Here is a 19335-nt window from a genome sequence, read left to right as displayed (position 1 = left end):
TTTCTGGCACAATAACTGACCGTCAGCACATTACTACATAAAATAATTAAGTATTGGCAAAACCAAGAGGTCTGTGGTGTTATATGCTAGCAAATGCAGCTGAAGGGCAGCAGCAGACAGCATGAAAGGATGCGGAGACAAGCGTGTACAGTCAAATAGCCAAAAGCATAAGGTGAGAGATAAATGCTCCACTAGGCCAAGACAAAAAGTGATTGACAAAGTCTTCAACCATTGGCTGAAAAAAGGCTGGTCGAAGGAAGCCAATGGTTGAAAGGGGGAAGAGCAAATGCTCACTCACTCTGCACTCTAAGCAATCATTCTGTCAAAACCCATACCTACGAAGGGGAGGAAAACAAAGAGAACCAGCAAACACAAAATTTATATCACCATTTACTTGTCTCTGTCAGCACTTCAGCACAGTGTATTTCATAAATCTATGAATACCTACCTTTTTGGGTTGAGGAGAGATTCAAAATGTTAATTGGATAAGGCACACATGGAAAGAAAATAATAATTTGTTTTTTGTTATGGCCTAAAGAAAACTTTATCTATTACTCCAACCTCAAGTGATAAAAAAATATATATATAAAAAATACATACATATAGAGGGGCTTGGGATGAGCTCTCTTGATTCATTTGTCTGTTTAACCGTCGTTCATATTTTGCTTCTGCTCACCAAAGCAAACTGCATGGACCATTGTGCCACCACTTCAGGCATTGACGCTCTTGCACTGTGATTGATGGCATTTTTTCTGATCCCATGTACACATCTGCCTCAAAAATGTCCTTCAATGCTGGGTTGATGACCCAATTCCTTAGTTTGACAGTGCTTTTTTTCCTCATTCTTTTTTTAATTTTAATGTATTAGTCATTCTTTTGTGTTCAAACGGTGTCTTTAGGTTATAATAATTCAAAGTCAATAATACATTTTCTCTGAACCACTAAAATTATTTTCCTGTCATTTGCATTTAAATTCAAGTGGATTGCTGTACATGTGTTCAAAGTTATTAAAATGACATACTTAGTTAATTTTTTTATTTAAAAGACTTTTTACAATCATATTTTGGTCTCTTTTTAGTAGCATATGGTTGCAATAGAATCAAGCATTTGCAATGCCAATAGGTCTGTCATTGACATGCTAGTGCAGCTTTTGTTTTTAGTTTTTTTTTATTGCGAGCATATGCCAAAAAAATAAAAACATGAAGCTACTTAAATGTGGCTATCGTATGCTTTCAATAAAAAAATATATATTTTGTTAAAAAACATTCAATTGAACGACCTGCCACGACACATAAGAGCCTCTTCACTTCCTGAATTCCACAAGAAGCTGAAGACTTGGCTTTTTATTTTTGTAGTCCTTCAATGCCATAGGTGTTGCCTAGACTCGCATCTGCTCAGAGCCAGGATACCCTACTGGGTGATAATGCCCTCTACAATTCTGCAAAACGTACGTATGATTTTTGGGGAAAACCATAGTCCAGCAAGAGAGTTAAAGCTGTCTCAAAGGCCAAACCTAGAAAAGAATTAAAAAAGATAGCACCTGTTTGCCAAGACCAGACCTATTTGAATTGCCTCTGCTCATTTTAAATTTTGTAGCATACCACCCAGAAATCGTTTAAAACATATTCAGTAGTCTTGTAGCATAACAAGAGAGGTATTTGGAGTTGGTAACCATAACAGGAGGCAATATAATTTCCTCCTTACTATATTAATAACATTAACAGACATTGCCTTGCAGTTAAATAAAATTCGAAACAAACTGAAGTCCACATTACAATATAATGGCATTTGCAATGTATTGCAGCACAAACATTTTACAATAACAAATTGTTGCTCATTTCTCAGAAGTAATGGGAACATTTAAACTGGAAGTTTTCAGACATGTGAATAGATATGTACAATTGACTTTGTGATGCCGAGTGGTGAATTATTCTAGGTCGTTTCACGTGTAAAATATTTTGATGTCTATTTGTTAGTTAGAAATGCACATTACGTTTAAAGAACTGTTTGGAAGAATCATGAACAGTGGCTACATACGGCTATTTGCCTGAAAGCATTAATAAATGTACTCATTGTTCATCAGATCAATTCTTGAATCTTTCGTATTTGGTGTTTTATGGTCTTTTCTGAATTCCTCCTGCCTTCTCTGTAGGTTCATGGATAATCTGCAGACAGAGATTCTAGAGATTGAGTTCCTGACTTACTCTAAAGGAATGAACGCCATTAGCGAGGAAGACTTTGCTCACATTCTGCTGCGATACACAAATGTAGAAAATACATCTAGCTACCTGGAAAATGTTCGTCAACGAATTCCGGAAGAAAAGGTACAAAACATTCTGTTTTGTTTGTTCTTTCAATTAGAAGGGTGGGAACTTCATTGAAGTCAGTGAGTGGCACAGTGCCAATAATGGCTGATCTTCATCTTTGTTCCAACATTCCAATGCTTGTCTTCCTGTTAAAGGCCCTCTCTCACACACTGGGTCCTTACTTGCCTCTTGGTTCCATTTCTCAGGTAGAGCGCCTTTAACACCCGGTATAGCTTTCACAGCGGGTTACAGTGCTATATTCTGCATTAAAATAAAGGCTCACATTTAAATGAAGATAACAAGATCCATGCAGATTGAGTAGCAAAAGGGTAGTTTTCATGTTCCAAAAACAGTGACATGAGTGTATAAAGAAACGTTGCTTCCAATAGTTGTTCATGCTGCTTTGAAGTTTATTAAATATGTTCCACAACAATGGAGATCTGCATTGTACAGATTTGCATCACATACATTCCATTGTTCCTTGAAAATTGTGCAACTCTAGTACCACTAGGAAGGTATCATTTATTATACGGCAGCATGTTAGACATGCGTATTCTCTGCTTTTCTGTCATATAAATGTGGCACACATGTACAGAACCCTCTGTGGGCAAACTCTACCATGATTCATACCCAGATTCCTGAGGACGAACTTATCTGGGTTCTGGGGTCAATAAATTACATAATATGTGGGGACAGAGAGTCCTTGGTCTGTGTGAAAGGAAAATCACTTGTTGGAAAGAATCACCCACTAGGTCATTTGTGAATTTGCATTTGCCTCCTACAGACAAATTAGTTTCAGTTCCATATCAACCATGAATTTGTTAAAAGCAACAAAGAACGTTTTCTTCGAACTTTTCAACAACCCTTCTCCCTTCCCTTGCTCCCTCCTACACTTACACTTTCAATTCGTAAGTTGTATATTAATCTAATATATTTATACAAACCTTCACTTAACATTGCATAGTTCCTCATCAAATCAACCTGCTTATGTGTTCCTTCCTCATAATAATGGGTTCATGCCCTTCAACTGCAGTCATAAAATGTTTCCCTATCTGCAAGATCTTTTTTTCACTGGAAAAAAACAAAGGTTACAGGGACGTTACAGTTGGGCTCAGATTGCCTGAGCTAGCAATAACTTAAACCCCTGCAGTGCACTGCTTTATGACCTCGCATATTACATCAATCATGACATGCTCAGTGACATCACTCATGACATCGCAAATGACTTCACTGTTGACATCATCCCGTGAGTGTTTTCAGTAAATGTTTCTGGGACTTTAAGATATATACTAACCTAAAGCATAACTTAAATTAATATTTGTTCTGTACTAGGTCTTAGTCATACCATTTCTAACATATCCCATCTGAGTGGCTGTGTGACTGTATCCATGTGTGAGTGGATGTCTGAGTGGCTATATGGATGTGGGAGTAGCTGTATGAATGTGTTAGTGGGTATGTGCGTAGCTGTATGGGTGAGTTAGTGGCTGTGTGAGTGGCTGCATAGGTGGGTGAGTGGCTACATGGGAGACTTATTAGCTTGTGAGTGGCTATATGTGTCAGGGAGTAGCTGTTAAAGTACATGTATAGGTGAGTCCGTGTGCGGAGTGAAAGTGTGAGTGGCTGTAAGGGTGAGTGAGTGAGTGGGTGTGGAGTGGTTGAATGGGTGAGTGAAAGGTAGTGTGAATACCTGTATGGGCGGGTGTGTGGGTATATGAGTACCTCTATGGGTGAGTGAGTGGCTGTGTGAGTTTCTATATGATTGAGTTTGTGTGTAAGTGTTTGTATGTTTGTATGACTGGAAATGTGAGTGGCTTATTGGTGAGTGAGTGGGTGCATGAGTGGCTGTATGGGTAGGTTAGTGGGTGTGTGAGTGGCTGTATGAGTGGATGTATAAGTGGCTCTATGGATGAGTGATTGGTCCTGTGAGCACTGGTATGGGTATGTGAGGGGTTATGTGTGAGAGGTTCTGTGGGGGTATGAGTGGTTCTGTGGATGATGTCAACAATGATATCATTTGAGATGTCATTAGTGATGTCATGGACTATGCCATGAGTTCACACGTTACAGTTGGCTCATGTAGCTATGACTCATGAATGTGTCTGGTTTCGTATCAATGAAACCTTAGTCCCTGTAACCTTTGTTTTTTTTTCCTTTTAATTTCTATGGTTTCTTAATGTTATTTCCTACCATTAACCTTTGAGAGTGAGTGAGTGTGTGAGTGTGTGTGAGTGTGTGTGTGTGTGTGTGTGTGTGTGTGTGTGTGTGTGTGTGTGTGTGTGTGTGTGTGTGTGTGTGTGTGTGTGTGTGTGTGTGTGTGTGTGTGTGTGTGTGTGTGTGTGTGTGTGTGTGTGTGTGTGTGTGTGTGTGTGTGTGTGTGAGAGAGAGTGAGTGGGCTTGGGAGTGACTGCATATGTCTCTCACTGGGTATGTGGGCATGAGTGTCTGAGTGGGTCTGTGAGTGGGTGCATGACTGTCTAAATGGGACTGTGAGAGTATGTGAGTGGTTCTGTGAGTAGGTGCATGAGTGCCTGATGGGTTTGTGAATGGATAGAAGTGTCTGAGTGCATCTGTGAGTGGGTGCATGAGTGCCTGAGTAGGTCTATGAGTGTGTGTGAAAGTATCTGAATAGGTCTGTGAGTGGGTCTATAAGTGGGTGTGGGTGTGTCTGTGTGGTTCTGAGAATGGGTGTATCAGTGTTTGAGTTGGTTTGTCAATGGGTGTGTGAATGGGTGTCTAAGTGTCTGTGTGTATGTGTCAGTATCTGTGCCAGTGACTGGGTCGTGACACACCTGCCCCTTTATCTAAAAAGAGTCCACAGATATTTACCCAAGTGGAGTACTTTCTACTGGTTAATTACGAAGTGCTAGCTCATTGGGTAAATGTCCAGTACATATTCTTCACTACAGCAGCATAATGGAGCACAAGGAAATGTCACCAGTGACCTTGTGTGCATTTTGGCAATGTGCTTGTTCCTCATGCATCTTTATCCAGAAACTTATGATAACATGAATCTTCCTATAGAGAAGACTACAAGAGTACAATGAGGTAAATCTCCACCAAACAAGGGTCCTTCCTCTTAACTATATAAAGTGAGTGCTTCTTTGTTTGGTGGAAATGTCCTCCTATTCCTCAGCATCAAGAACTCCTCACGGAAATCGGCGGGATATGCGCTGGGAAGCCGGTTGTGAAGCTGTCCATCATCCTGCTGAAGGCAGGAAGACCTTTGCATGCTACTAAGGTGGGCAGGGCCAAACTGCAATGTTTCCTAGTGATTTGCGCATTTCCATACTCGTAGTCATTTTAAGGGAGAACCATGGACTGTGATGTCACCAGGACAGGACAAGAAAGAACCCACTTATCACAGTCACATACAGATTGCTTTCCAATAGATCAACAATGCATTCACCTCCACGAAGCCTTTCAGATCGTTTTTCAATATAGAATTGCTGAGAAACCACACTTGCATCGCCTTCGCCCAGCCCAGGAGTTAGGATCATATGTCCTTTACAGAAGTGAAGCTCCAACTGGGGCACCTGCTATCTTTATATGTGTAAATGCTTACTGTTAAGGTTTAATTTTTCCAGAACGTCCCTGGGGACCCCATCCCCCGGGGCCTGCCCACGACTTAATGGGGAAGAGGGGCTGCGCGACTCCCCTCTCGGGGCTGAATTCATCCCCCGGGACCCCACCCCCCCAGGGCCCGGCCTTAATAGATATACATTTAATGGGAAGGGGGACTGTCCGGCCCCCTTCCCCAAGCCGAACCCCATCCCCTGGGGCCTGTCTATTACTCTCCCTGAGTGCCCTGGAGCCCACCCAGGGCGCACAGTGACCACTGTTGGGGACCGGACCGGGGGGGGGGGGAGAGTATCAAGGCCCCCGCCTCCTATTGGATCCGGCATTGCTGCTGCATGCAGAGAGTTGCATGCTGAAATGAAAGCTCCCTGCATGCAGGAGAAATAGTTTCATCTCTTTCCCTGCCCGCATGTCTGCGGTGGGGAAAGAGATGAAACCTCAGTTTCTAGCAAGCTGGAATACTTTGACAGCTCCTGCCCACTGGAACCGGAGTGTTTCCTTTTGCTTGGCGGGAGCTATCAGCTCCCGCCAAGCAAAAAACTATGTGCAGGGGTGGGTACCTTGGGACATGGCAGGTACTGGGGGGTGCCGATCCCCAGGGCTATTATTGGCTCTAGAAAGGGGGCCCCCCTTCTGTACAACTCACAGGCCAGGCCTGGGGAGGTGGTGTTCCCCAGAGCGCAAGGGGTCTGCATGGCCCCATGCTAATTATTGGTGCAAAGCCCCAGGAAGGGGCTGGTCCCCAGGGCTCTGAAGAGCCCATGGCACTGGGTACGCGTGGCCCCCCTCCATTTTAATATTAAACCCCCTGGGATTTGGTGGTCCCTAGGGCTCCCTTAAGCCTGTGGAGGAAGGGTCAGAGCAGCCCTCCTCCTGTACTTAAAATAATGCCTTTGGGAGGTTTTTAATTTGCAAGTCTACAAATGCACTTTTAGACATTTGGAAGTTTTTTACTTTAACCATTCTGTGCCTTCTGCCTGTCTCTGAATACACATCTGGGGTGGGTGTCAGTTGGGCTTTGTGTATTTCCTCCAGACAGCCACACATAGGAGAGCTCAGGTGTGCTAGATCGGCCATTCACATGCTGATGGGCCATCACCAGACTTATGGGCCATAGGAGGGAGGAACTGACACTGTTGAAAGGACTGACACCCTGCTGGACTCCTGCTTTGCTGTGCCTGCCTGCTGCCCTCCTTGCTTGGGAGCGAGAAGGACTGGACCTGCATCTCCACATCCCCAGAACCAAAGTGAGTCCAAGGGCTTGCCTCCTGTTCTAAAGTCTCAGGGACGTGAAAGACTTCCAACAACCCTGCTACAGCCTCTGAACTCTGCCAACTTTGAATCCTGCCCTGCCAAAAGGGGCCAATGCAGACCTGGGCCCTTGGAAGTGGGTTTGCTGGTTATTTGCTGCAAAAGCCACGCATCACGTCATCATTCCAGTTTGAACAGAGGTATCGAACCCTCGATGCTGACGTATCACCGCTGAAGACAAAGACATTGCATCACTGGCTCCACGGCTCAATGACGATGCATCGCTTCATTGTAAAAGGGATGCCAGTGATGAATCTTTCACTGCATTGATTGGAACCAATGCATCACCTACATCCAACTGGAACGATTATGCATCACCTCCTCTGCTCTTCAAATCGGGCCTTCAATGATGCTGCATCCTCTATTCAGAGGTGCTTTTTCAGCGGGACAAGGCTGGTCCCTGTATCCAACCCACATTCCATCGTGGTCAGACTGAACTTTTGGATTTACCCCGTTCCAGCGCGACCAGATGTCCCCAGGTTTGTGCTTTGTTTTTAAGCACAATATTTGCTGTTATTCTTTAAAAAATCATAACTCTGCTTCTACTTATTGAATTTCTGTTGTTCTGGCCTTGTTTTGTTCATAAAATTACATCCTATTTTCTAACTTGGTGTGGATTATTTTTGTGTGGTGTTTCCACTATTTTGCTGTTTTAAGTGTTGTTCACATACTTTACACATTGCCTCCTAAGTGAAGCCTGTCTGCTCTGTGGCAAGCTATCAGAGAATAAGCACAGGTTAATTTATGGTGTGTAACTGACATACCCTCAATAGATTTGTGGTCCCTACTTGGACATGGTGTATACCTCTGCAAAATTAGAGACCACATTTCAAACATTGGTGATCAGTGGTGCAGTGAGGATAGGTCTTGTTTGGACAGTTCTTCACAGTAATTTGGTGTACACTACCATCCACATTTAAGATCAATTCAAATCAGTTCCTTCTGACTGGATTGGCGTTTTTGTTTCTGCCCTCTCTGGTTGTCATTTTTAAAAAATGTATCTGTTCTCCCTGATTGGCATTTTGATGTTTCCCAAATGTCTGTCTCTAACTGGAAGTTCTACATCTGCACCTGCAAAAATGGATTTTGAGCTGGCCAAAATTGAGTGGTACACTGTGGCCCAGCTCAAACATTTCTGCAAAGACTTTGGGCTTCAAGTACAGAGCACCACCAGGAAGGTGGAGCTGCAAAAGGCACCAAGAGCCTGGTCAAAAGCCCATGGTGCATTGAATGTGTCCCTAAAGGAGGATGAGGAGCTGGATGAGGAGCATGATTTGAACCAGGGTCCAGTGGAGGATCTTTGACTGCTGGGTGTGGAGGAGGGGGGACAACATCCTTCCAGGATTGGCGATTTTACCCTGGGCAGAGAGCAGTAGTCCTCCAGAAGCCTGTCCACAGAGCAGCTGGAGCACAGGAGGTAGGAAAAGAAACTAACATTTGAGCTTGGCAAGTTAAAAATAGAACTCGAGCAAAAGAAATTGGCTCTGAAAACAGAGAAAGTTGGTAATGGAGGAGAGAATTACTTTAGAGCATTTGGATCATGGGAGAAGCCTTAAGGAGCTGGTGCTCAAGGCCAGGCAGGTAGAGGCCAGCAGTGATTGTGGCAGCTTTACCTCTGTGTCTTCTGAGAGGATGGTCCACATACCTAAGCATTTGGTGTTTGACCTTATGGTAGGAGACGACATAGACAGTTGGTTTGAGGCCTATGAGAATACTTTATAGATGCACAAGGTCCCAGAGGAGGATTGAGGAGCTAGTCTGTGGTGGCACCCTAGTAAGAGGAGGTAATCCCTACTGGCCCCAGAGAGGGGTGACAGGATGAGGTATGTCTTCATGAAGGAGTCTCTAATCAGGAAGTTTGCTCTGACCTCTGAGACGTACAGACAGAAGACGGTATCCCAACAGACCTGGGTGGATCGTGTGGATTTCTTTTCAAGTCACTGCATGTTTGGGTGATGGGTAGTGGAGTAAAGGAGCACCAGGGGCTGTATAATTTGATTGCAAAAGAGCAGTTAAGTCTTTGTTTTTCAGATATATGCCAACACCTTGTTGATAGTAGGCTCACTGTTCCCTGGGAGCTTGCTATGGAGGCAGACTTCTGGGTCAGCACCACGGTCCAAAAGAAGAATCTGGGACTGATCCCAAGAAGGTGGTTAAGCTTCACCCAGCAGTGTGAGGGGGAGGTCAAGAGAGGTGCTAACTGGTCCCAGGGTAAGGAGGTAGGAAAGGGATCTCTTTCCCTTTCTAAAAAACAGGGAGAAGGTTCTACTGGGCGGTGGCCCAGGGTACCTAATTTCAAACCCTGCTGCTTTGATTGTTCCCAGCTAGGACACAAGCGGTGGGACTCAGTTTGTCCAAGAAACCACCCACTGGTGGTACTCTACACGGGTGGCCAATGTGGCCTTAGGGATAGATAGTACTCAGGGGCAGCTCATAGACCATGCCATGATCTCCCTTAGCTGGAAGGTGGACACCGAGGGTGAGCAGGTAATCTCTGAGGGTGGGAGTCGTCCCTTCCACCAGATAGAAGTGAATGGGGGCCCAGTCACTGCTCTGAGGGACACTGGGGCTAGCCTGTGCATGGTAGTGGAAAGGCTAGTTTCCCCAGGACAGTACACCAGCCAGGTGTGTAGGGTAACTCCAGCCCAGGATCAGGACTTCTTCCACCCTATGGCCCTGGTATCCTTAGAGCGGGGTGGGGAGGTGAGCCAGAGAAGGGTTATATTTAGCCCTCAGATGCCCATAGACTACCTCCTGCTTTCTGGGGAACAAGTTGCTCCGGTGTCAGGGGAACAAGTTGCCCCGGTGTCAGGGGAACTGGGAAGGGTGGCCACGTCAGGAGCTCTAACAGTTCAGTCCTCCAGGGGTACCCCTCCCAAGCAAAGGGCACGGGACCCCAGATGGAGGGGCAAGATGAAGGATTATCAACCCCTGTCTCCTGTTCAGCCTCAGGGTCGAGACCCTGAGCTAAATGACCAGTTTCAAGATACTACCCCTGTACTGGTGGGAGGTGGAGTGGAAAAAGGGTGCAAGGCACCTGGGGCTACTGCCCCCTGCTTTGAAATACCACAGAGGTTAGAAACCCCTTGTTAGAAATAGGGGTCTCTAGTTAGCAGAGGAAGGTGCCTTTGTCTTAGTATGGACCCTTGCTTCTAGTCAGGGTAAGGACAATACACACTTTAGATAACCCCTCCTCACCCCCTTGGTAGCTTGGCACGAGCAGACAGGCTTATCCCAAAGGCAATGTGTAAAGTATTTGCACTCAAAACACACAGTAATACAGAGTTAACACCACAAATGGACACCACACCAGTTTAGAAAAATAAAGTGTCTTTTTCTAAACTCAACAAGACCAAAATGACAAAAAACCAACATACAGATAGTAAAATAGCACTTCAAAATAGAAATTTCAAGACTAAAGCAGGTAGAAAACAAAAAAGCTCCACCTGGGGCTATTGCAATGGTGTGACAGCAGTAAATCCAAAGTATGACACCAACCACAAGGTGCGCTGTGTCTGGCACAAAGTCACACGGACCTCCAAACAAACAGTATCTTTGGATAATTAAGTCTTTGATGGTGCACGGCATGGTGGAGGTGAGGCTTCGGTACCGAGGTCGAGGCAGGCTCACTAGCTGCCACAGGGGAGGTGAGGCGTCGTGTCTGCGAGGAGGTGACATGTCGAATCCAGGACAGGGGAAGTTGGTTGCGTCAGTGGTGAGGTGTCGGTTCCAATGAGGTGATGCGAAGTCAGCAAGTTCGTGGAGTCACACTCGGCGGTTATCGGCGATACGATAACAGGATACAGGTGCTGTCGATGACCGATTTGGTGTGCTTGCATCTGGAAAGCCTATAACTGCAGGTGTCGGGAAGGCCTATAACTGCAGGGGTTGGCAAGCGTTGAAGGGCTTCGGAGCTGCAGTGCAGGCCGAGCGGTGCATCGTTCACTTCTGGAGCAGTGCTGCTGGCCTCGGTGCAGGTCACGGCATCACAGCGGCATCGCTGACGGTGTCGGAGGCAGGTTTTGTTGCTTCTTTCAAGTTGCTTCCAGCTCCCAACAGTAGGAACAACCTCCAGAGGCTCAAAACTTGAATAGGCACCTCCTGGCAGGTCGGAACTCCTAGCAATAGAGTTCAGGGGAGCTGAAGATGATGTCTTTGTGTCCCTGAGACTTCAGAACAGGATGCTAGCCAACACAGGCCCTTAGAGATTCTTCTTCAAGCAAGCTCACAGCAAAGTTCCAGTCTTTGTCCTCTCCTTGGCAGAAGCAGCAACTGCAGGCCAACGCCCACACAGCAAAAGGGGCAGTACTGCTCCTCACAGTTCTCCAGCTCTTCTCTTTGACAAAGGTTACTCTTGAGTCCACAAGTGATCTAAAGTTTTGATGTTTAAGGTCCACTACTTATAGCCAATTGTGTCTTTGTTTTCTTTGTGCAAGGGTCTCTGAGCCCGGTCCAAACTAGTTTTGGTCTCACTGGTGCAGTATGACCACAGGGGATGGAGACAGCATTGTGCAAGGTAGACAGGCCCTGTTCAGGTGCAAGGCAAACTCCTCACACTACTCTAAATGCAGCCAAGGTCTATTCAGCTCAGCTCTGGAAGGGCCAGGCACACCTCAACCCCCCTGCTCCCCCAGGGGCTGTCTACAGTGAATGCACATCCACAACCCCGGTCATTCCAAAACCAGAAAGTCAATCCACAAGCAGGCAGTGGCACACAGAATGGTTAAACAAGAAAATTGCTACTTTCTAAAAGTGGCATTCTCAAACACAATTTAAAAACCATCTTTACTAAAATATGTTAATAAATTCGGATCACTGATACAACATAGACTCCTATAATATTGAGCTATAAAATTGAGTCACTAATCTTGTATAAAAAATATCAACACCCAATACACAAAACTAAAAAAACACAAACATCGATAAAAAAATTATCCTTAAAAAAATCTCGGACAAAAATATTGAAAACTAAATAAGAACACAAAAATATTGATGAAATTAAAATAACATATATCACAACAAAAACATCTATGTGCATAATATCAACAACACAAACATCGATAAAATACAAACTATACTAAAAAATAACAATTAAACACAAAATCAAACTATTTTGAATAATATAAACAAATAACATATATCAAACATTAAAGACAAACACACAAAAAATTACATTAATAACACTAAAACACAAATGCACTTAAAATTCCAAAACAAATAAAAACTACAACATAAAAAATATCTATCAAAAATATATATATTAAATATATAAAAAACATATCACATTTATTTACACATACATTTTAATTATATTACTAAACAAAATAAAACCAAACATTAAACAAACATAATTAACATTAAACAAATTTAAATAATAACTGCCCGAAAATTTAAAAAAAGCTATCTCGACCAATAAATTTAAACTACACCAACACAAACCAATGGAAAACTCTAACTTATTAAATAAAAACTATAAAAGCAATCAATTAACACAAAATTTACCATGAAACGGCCAAACACTCGAAGCACAAACGTTTGCGAGACAGAAAACAGAACGAAAAAGATCTACACATACAACTATTCAGAAAAACTAATTAAAGGTAAGAACAAAACTTTTTAAATATATAAATAAAATTAGCTTAAAATAAAAAATATATAAACAAATTAACTAGAAGATGTTTTCGTTAACATTACTAAAACTCCACCTAGAAAATACAAAACAACGATTTACTTCCAAAAGAACTACAAAATCAACATTAACGAAAAATATAAAACAAAGTAAGTATATATCTAAGCCAACAAATGGAGATAACTGATGAAAACTTAAAAATGTATTGGAAAAGCAAAACGTAACTAGCAAATACTTTTTTTTTTAACAGCTTCTACAGACTTGAACAAAACAACATCAATAAAATAAACTACATCAACTAAAAATAGTAAGTATTTTTTTTAACAACCAAATAAAAATAGAGGCTAAATAAACAAAATAAACTAAATGAAACACTTCAGTAAAATAACATTTTCCTTTTTAACCAACAGAAAAAAGAAACCAGTGAATAACTCATGAACATCGAAAAAATATCCAACAAGAAAAGCAAAACAAGATAGATGTAAGTATATTTTGAAATATATTAATTATATAAACATGTATACTCTTCAGTACTTAATAATTAATAAATAAATATATTCACAGATAGACAAAGAAAATGACTGAACCGGCAGAGTTCATCTCCTTACAAAAGGGAAAACTACTTCTGTGCTACATCCTATACTTGTACACAAGAGAAAATAACAGGGAATAAAATCCCACTGGAAATGTAGTAAATACTACTCCAATTCTTGCTATGGGAGGGCTACAACAGTAAAAAAAGAATGTTATTAATATCAGGGAACACAACCATCCACCCAATGTCACACAAATTGATATGAAACATGCTTTAGAGACCATCAAAGAAGCAAGCACCCGCTCCCAACAAACAAGTACCCAAATATTAAATAACGTACTAACTAGGGTTCCTGAACATGTAGCAGGACAATTAGCGCCCATCACCAACTCTAAAATGCCTAATAGCCAGAACTAAAAGATCTACTGCTCAAACACCACCCACCCCCAAAACTTTTGCAGAAATGGAAATATTGCAAGAATACAGTCACACACAAAGATGAAAAATTAATTCTCTATTGCAATAACAGTCATGAAAAAAGAATTATCATCTTTGCCACCAACATTCAAAAGTTAAAGCAGTGTGAAACATGGATGATGGATGGGACATTTAAAGTTTGCTCTAAGCACTTTTACCAACTCTATACCATCCATGGAGAATATGAAGAAATCAACATCTGCTCCATATACGCACTACTCCCCAACAAACAAAATACTACCTACATAGAACTCCTTACAGTAATAAAACAACAGATATAAAACTACTTCCCACAAAAAATAATAGATTTCGAACACACAAGGATTCGGTCAATTTAAAAAATATTTCCACATACTGCAATACAAGGTTGCCATTATCATTTCAACCAAAGTATCTGGAAACATCTACAAAAATCTACCTTAAGTATAGATTATGCCACAAACTTTGCCTAACACATAAAAAAATAATAGCCCTGGCCTATGTACCAACAACAGAAGTAGCCAACCACTATAATATGCTCATTGAAAGGTCTTTCTACCAAGACAATAAAGCAGAACTAACAATCTTGACTACTTTGAAGGCGCCTGCACCGAAGACAACCAAAGTTAAAAATCCTCTGGTGGAACATCTATGATCGCACCCTAGCACAAGCTAAGACAAATAATGCCATAGAAGGAAGGCATAATGCCTTCCAAGCCTCAATAGGAAGAGGACAACCAACTTTACACAAACTAATAGAAGCCATCAAAAAAGAACAGAGCTATCAAGAACTAAGACCAGAACAATCCCTCACTAAAATAGGACCTAAACTTAGTAAGCAAACAAAAATAATGTACACATACCTACAACACAAAACTCAACTCTACCCAAACACCAAAGGACTAGAATACCTAGAGACAATAGCCAAATCTATACTTTAAACAAAAAACAAAATCAACCACCATGCAGCATTTTAGAATTGCAAAATATTTAAACAACATATTTTTACTCTTTAAAGTTAATTATAATTGTCATTTCAGAATTTAAAACGTACATTAAAATATATGACCTAATATAATTATTAAAATAAAAAAGAAACAAGCAAGCAAAATATTACCAAAAATATTTCCCACCCATAATAATACAAAATAAATTACAGGTGTCGCAACAAATGGTCCTCAAAAATGAAAAAATCCATAGTCGATGAATCGAAACACAAATCCATTCAAAAGGAAAGCCCCCAGAAAATTGCAAAAATACAACTGTAGAAAAAAGGCTCCAACGACGCAATGCTCTCCAACAAGCGCAAAAAATAAAAGGAAATATAAAAAAGTAATTTGTTTCCTATAAACAAAATAAATGTTGCTTTTTTTAAAAAAAGCGTCTTCAGCACCATCCCTTAACAAAACGTGAAACCTGCAAAAAAAGGAAACGCCCTCCCACAATAACATATTCAAACCCACACACATTAATTACAACAGAACATAATTAAACATCACATAGCTCACACTATAGAACAAAAAATACACATTTAACACCCTAATAAGTCTTACTACACTACTACTACTTCCCCCTGCCCTAAAGCTACCTTAAATAAATTAAATCAAACTTAATTTACAGACGAAACACAGCTCCCAACCGTGAGGTTCCATCTTCCGAAATGAGCTAAAAACAAATCAGATAGAAAAGTGTGAAGAAATTGAAAAAAAAATGGTTGTAAAATAAAAAGGAAAAAAAGGCTTCCTCCCCATAGACAAGAATGGAGAAATAATTTTTTTTTTTTAAACAAAAATTAAATATATATTTCTATATTTTCGGGAAAAATACAAATGTACAAAACATGTAAAATATATATTATCACAAAACAAAGTATAATATTTATTATATATTAAAATGTATATTTCTATGATGTACTCACCTTCAACATATAAAATTACATGAGGACTATTGTAACTGTGCAAACAATATAATAATGTTTCAGTAAAAAAATGATACAAAAATATATTTGTGAAACAAATGTAAATTAATATATTATATATTAGTTTTTTAAATAATATTTAATATACTAAATAATAAAAACAAAATACAAACTAAGTGTAAAATACACATTATATAATTTTATGACAAATTATCTAAATTGTATTTTTTTACATTTAAAAACAAATGTACGAAAATGTTTAATTTTCTTTAGAACAAAAAATAAAAAACAAATCAAAATGTCTATAATGAAAAAACTGAAAATATACTTACTTTTCTACAGCATGACCATGCTACATAAATATATACAATTTTTCAAAATGTATAACATCAAAATTTGTTAATCATGATTTTCAATATTTTCAAAAATTGTATAACAAAAATGAATAAAAACAATTTAATTGTAAACAACTAAAATAAATTCAGGTTTTTGTAAATGTTAACAATAAAAACTGACATACGTTGCCTTCGTGTTTAATTTACATATAAAGTCTACAAAAATGCTATATGGTAAACCATGGAATATTACTATTGCAACTCCAAACCAACTAAACTCAAGTAGAGTGTTGGATAATAAACGATAAAAATTACTGTTCCAACTCCAAACCAACTAAACTCAGGGAAAGTGCTGGATAATAAACCATAGATAAATTACTATTCCCAACTCCAAAACCAACTAAATTCAGGAAAAGTGCTGGCTAATAAACCATAAAAAATTACTATTCATAACTCACTAAACTCCGGGAAGGTGCTGGACAATAAACCATAAAAAATTACTATTCCAACTTGAAACCAACTAAACACATGGAAAGTGCTGGTTAATAAACCATAAAGTTACTATTCCAACCTCTAAACCAACTAAACTCAGGGAAAGTGCTCGATAGTAAACTATAAAAAAATACTATTCCAATCTCCAAACCAACGAAACTCAGGGAAAGTGCTAGATAATAAACCATATGAATATACTATTCCAACTCCAAAACCAACTAAAGTCAGGGAAAGGGCTGGATAATATACCATAGAAAATGAAGTATTCCTAACTCCAAAACCAACTAAACTCAGGGAAAGTGCTGGATAATAAACCATAAAAAAATTACTATTCCAACCTCCAAACCAACTAAACTCGGGGAAAGTGCTGGATGATAAACCTTAAAAAAAATACTATTTCAACTCCAAAACCAACTAAACTCAGGGAAAGTGCTGGATAATAAACCATAAAAAAAATTACTATTCAAACCTCCAAACCAACTAAACTCGGGGAAAGTGCTGGATGATAAACCTTAAAAAAAAAATACTATTTCAACTCCAAAACCAACTAAACTCAAGGAAAGTGCCGGGTAATAAACAAAACATTTTTAAATTCAAACACCAAAACAAATAAACTAAGGGAAATTGCTAAATAATGTAAACTTTAAACATATAAAAAATAAAAATATAAACTATGCAAAAACCATACATTTATAAAAATATCAAAAACAATTAATTTAAAAATTTAACACAAACATTTCCTAAAAAAATTTTTAAACCATTTTTATAAAAATACATATAAATTACAATACAAAAAAACGCAAAATGTGAATTTGTCTCTTCTTACAAAAATTAAATAATGTAAATTTTATTGAATTTCACATTTTTACATTTTCCAAATTTAAATAAATTACAAATATTTTAAACATTTGTAAAACAAATACAATAAAAGAGTATATTCATAAAAATTAACATAATTTTACTAACACATTTATTTAAAGAATTTTTAAAATGTAAAACATAATTTACATTAAAATATTTACACCTCGAAAAAACCTTTTAAAAAGTTTTATATCCTAAAAACTTTTTCTTTTTTCAATAATATATATTTTTAATTTAAAAATTATTTTAAACCAACATTTTTAAATTGCTCTCCACCCTTATCCCTTATAAACCCAACATCCCACTAAGGGGTCTACTAGGATGGCAGTCGGAAAATCACTTTGACTGCCATGGTAGTGGGAAAACACTGCCCGCTAGGACCGCGGCATAACCGCCAGTCCAATTAGTATGATCCGCAGTCGAAATCAGACTGTGGCGGTACAATCGTGGCTTTTAACATTGCGGCGGTTGCTGCTGCCAGCACCACCGCCGCGATGTCCAAAAAAGCATGTCCAGCGTATCCCTGCACTGCATGGCAGGCACTGCACAGTGCCTGCTACCTGATACAGGGAGATGTATCCCCCAGTACACCCAAACCCCCCCCCAAACACATTGGGGGCCCCACAATGGGCCCCGGAGACATTCTCCGCATGCCTTTCCATGGCGGTTCCAGCGCGGCGGAAAGGCTGGCTACCTCCGGCATCATAATCATGCCGGTGGAGCCTGACCCCGCACTAGCCCCATTTTAGCGGTCCAGCTCCGCCAGGCAAGCGTGCAGACTGCTACAGGCGGAAAAGTGGCGGGCAGAAAATCTGACCGCCGCAGTCATCACCGCCATGCTAATAGGACCAGTGGTTTTCTAGGTTGCGATCGCGGGCGGATGACCGCCGCATGCCCAGCCGTTGCCGCCGCCGGCCCGGCACAGCCATCCGACCGCCATCCTAATAGACCCCTAAAATTCTACCTAAAATTTAAAAACACTTAAGGGCCTATTATGATCGCGGGCGGATCGCCACCGCCCGACCGACTGTAGTGATCCGCCCGCTAGAACTCCCCGCCTAGCATTAGCATGGCAAGGGATACCGCGGCAATCTGAAAGACTGTCCGCTGCTTTTCTGCTGGCAGGCAATCGTCACGATTACCTGCCGAACAGAAAAGGCCCACAATATGGTGGCAGTGCCCTGCAGGCACCGCCATCCATATTAGGTTGGGTGCGTGGGGCATGCCTTTCCATGGCGGAGACCCCGCCATGGGAAGGCATGCGGAGAATGCCTTTGGGGGCTCGGTGCGGGCCAAGGGGGTGGGGGGGTGGATGCCTGCACTTGGGGGGTACATTGGCATGCACAGGGTGGCAGTCACCATGCGGTGCCTGTCACGTTGTGCATGTCAATGCACAACATACATATTGTGCCTTGTGGCGGGTGCTGCTGACAGCACCGCCAGCCGCAATGCATAATATGCAGGATGCGATCGCCAGGGTGGCGGGTGCATCCTAATTGCCATAGTGGGACCGCCGCACCTCTGGCGGTCGTTCCCGTTTACCGTTGCAGTTGTCCGCCCGCCATCGTAATGGGCCCCTTAATACTTCGGACATTTTTAAATTACTTCACACCCTTATCCCCTATAAACCCAACATCCCACTCCTAAAAACAAGTTAAGATACAATAAAAACATACAATTTAACATTAAAAAATTAATTTAAACATATAAAATAACTATTAAAATACAGAATTTGAACTTTAACCAAAAAAAATACAAATAGTAGGTATTATGTACAATATTTTTGACCTCGATATTTTCCAAATCGATATTTCTAAAATACACAACACACAATATTTTTAACTATGAAAAACCTTACCCCGATATTTTACACCATCAATATTCTTGACTCGATATTCATGCAAATTGATATTTCT

General features: G+C 40.6%; 1 protein-coding gene across 7 annotated transcripts in view; it reads left to right on the top strand.

Annotated features, from left to right (window-relative positions):
* MICU3 (mitochondrial calcium uptake 3) overlaps positions 1-19335 on the top strand; it is a 547440-nt gene that overhangs the window by 388285 nt on the left and 139820 nt on the right. For all 7 annotated transcript variants that reach the window (XM_085642029.1, XM_085642031.1, XM_085642030.1 and 4 more), the window contains one exon: positions 2153-2324. In XM_085642029.1, the coding sequence (XP_085498155.1) occupies positions 2153-2324 (172 nt within the window). The remainder of the gene's footprint in view (positions 1-2152; positions 2325-19335) is intronic.

The sequence above is a fragment of the Triturus cristatus genome, chromosome 2_2 (genome assembly GCF_964204655.1).
Source record: "Triturus cristatus chromosome 2_2, aTriCri1.1, whole genome shotgun sequence".
In the NCBI taxonomy this organism is placed as follows: domain Eukaryota; kingdom Metazoa; phylum Chordata; class Amphibia; order Caudata; family Salamandridae; genus Triturus; species Triturus cristatus.
The sequence above is the reverse complement of the archived record's forward strand: the minus strand, read 5'-3'. Positions and strand labels throughout refer to the sequence as shown.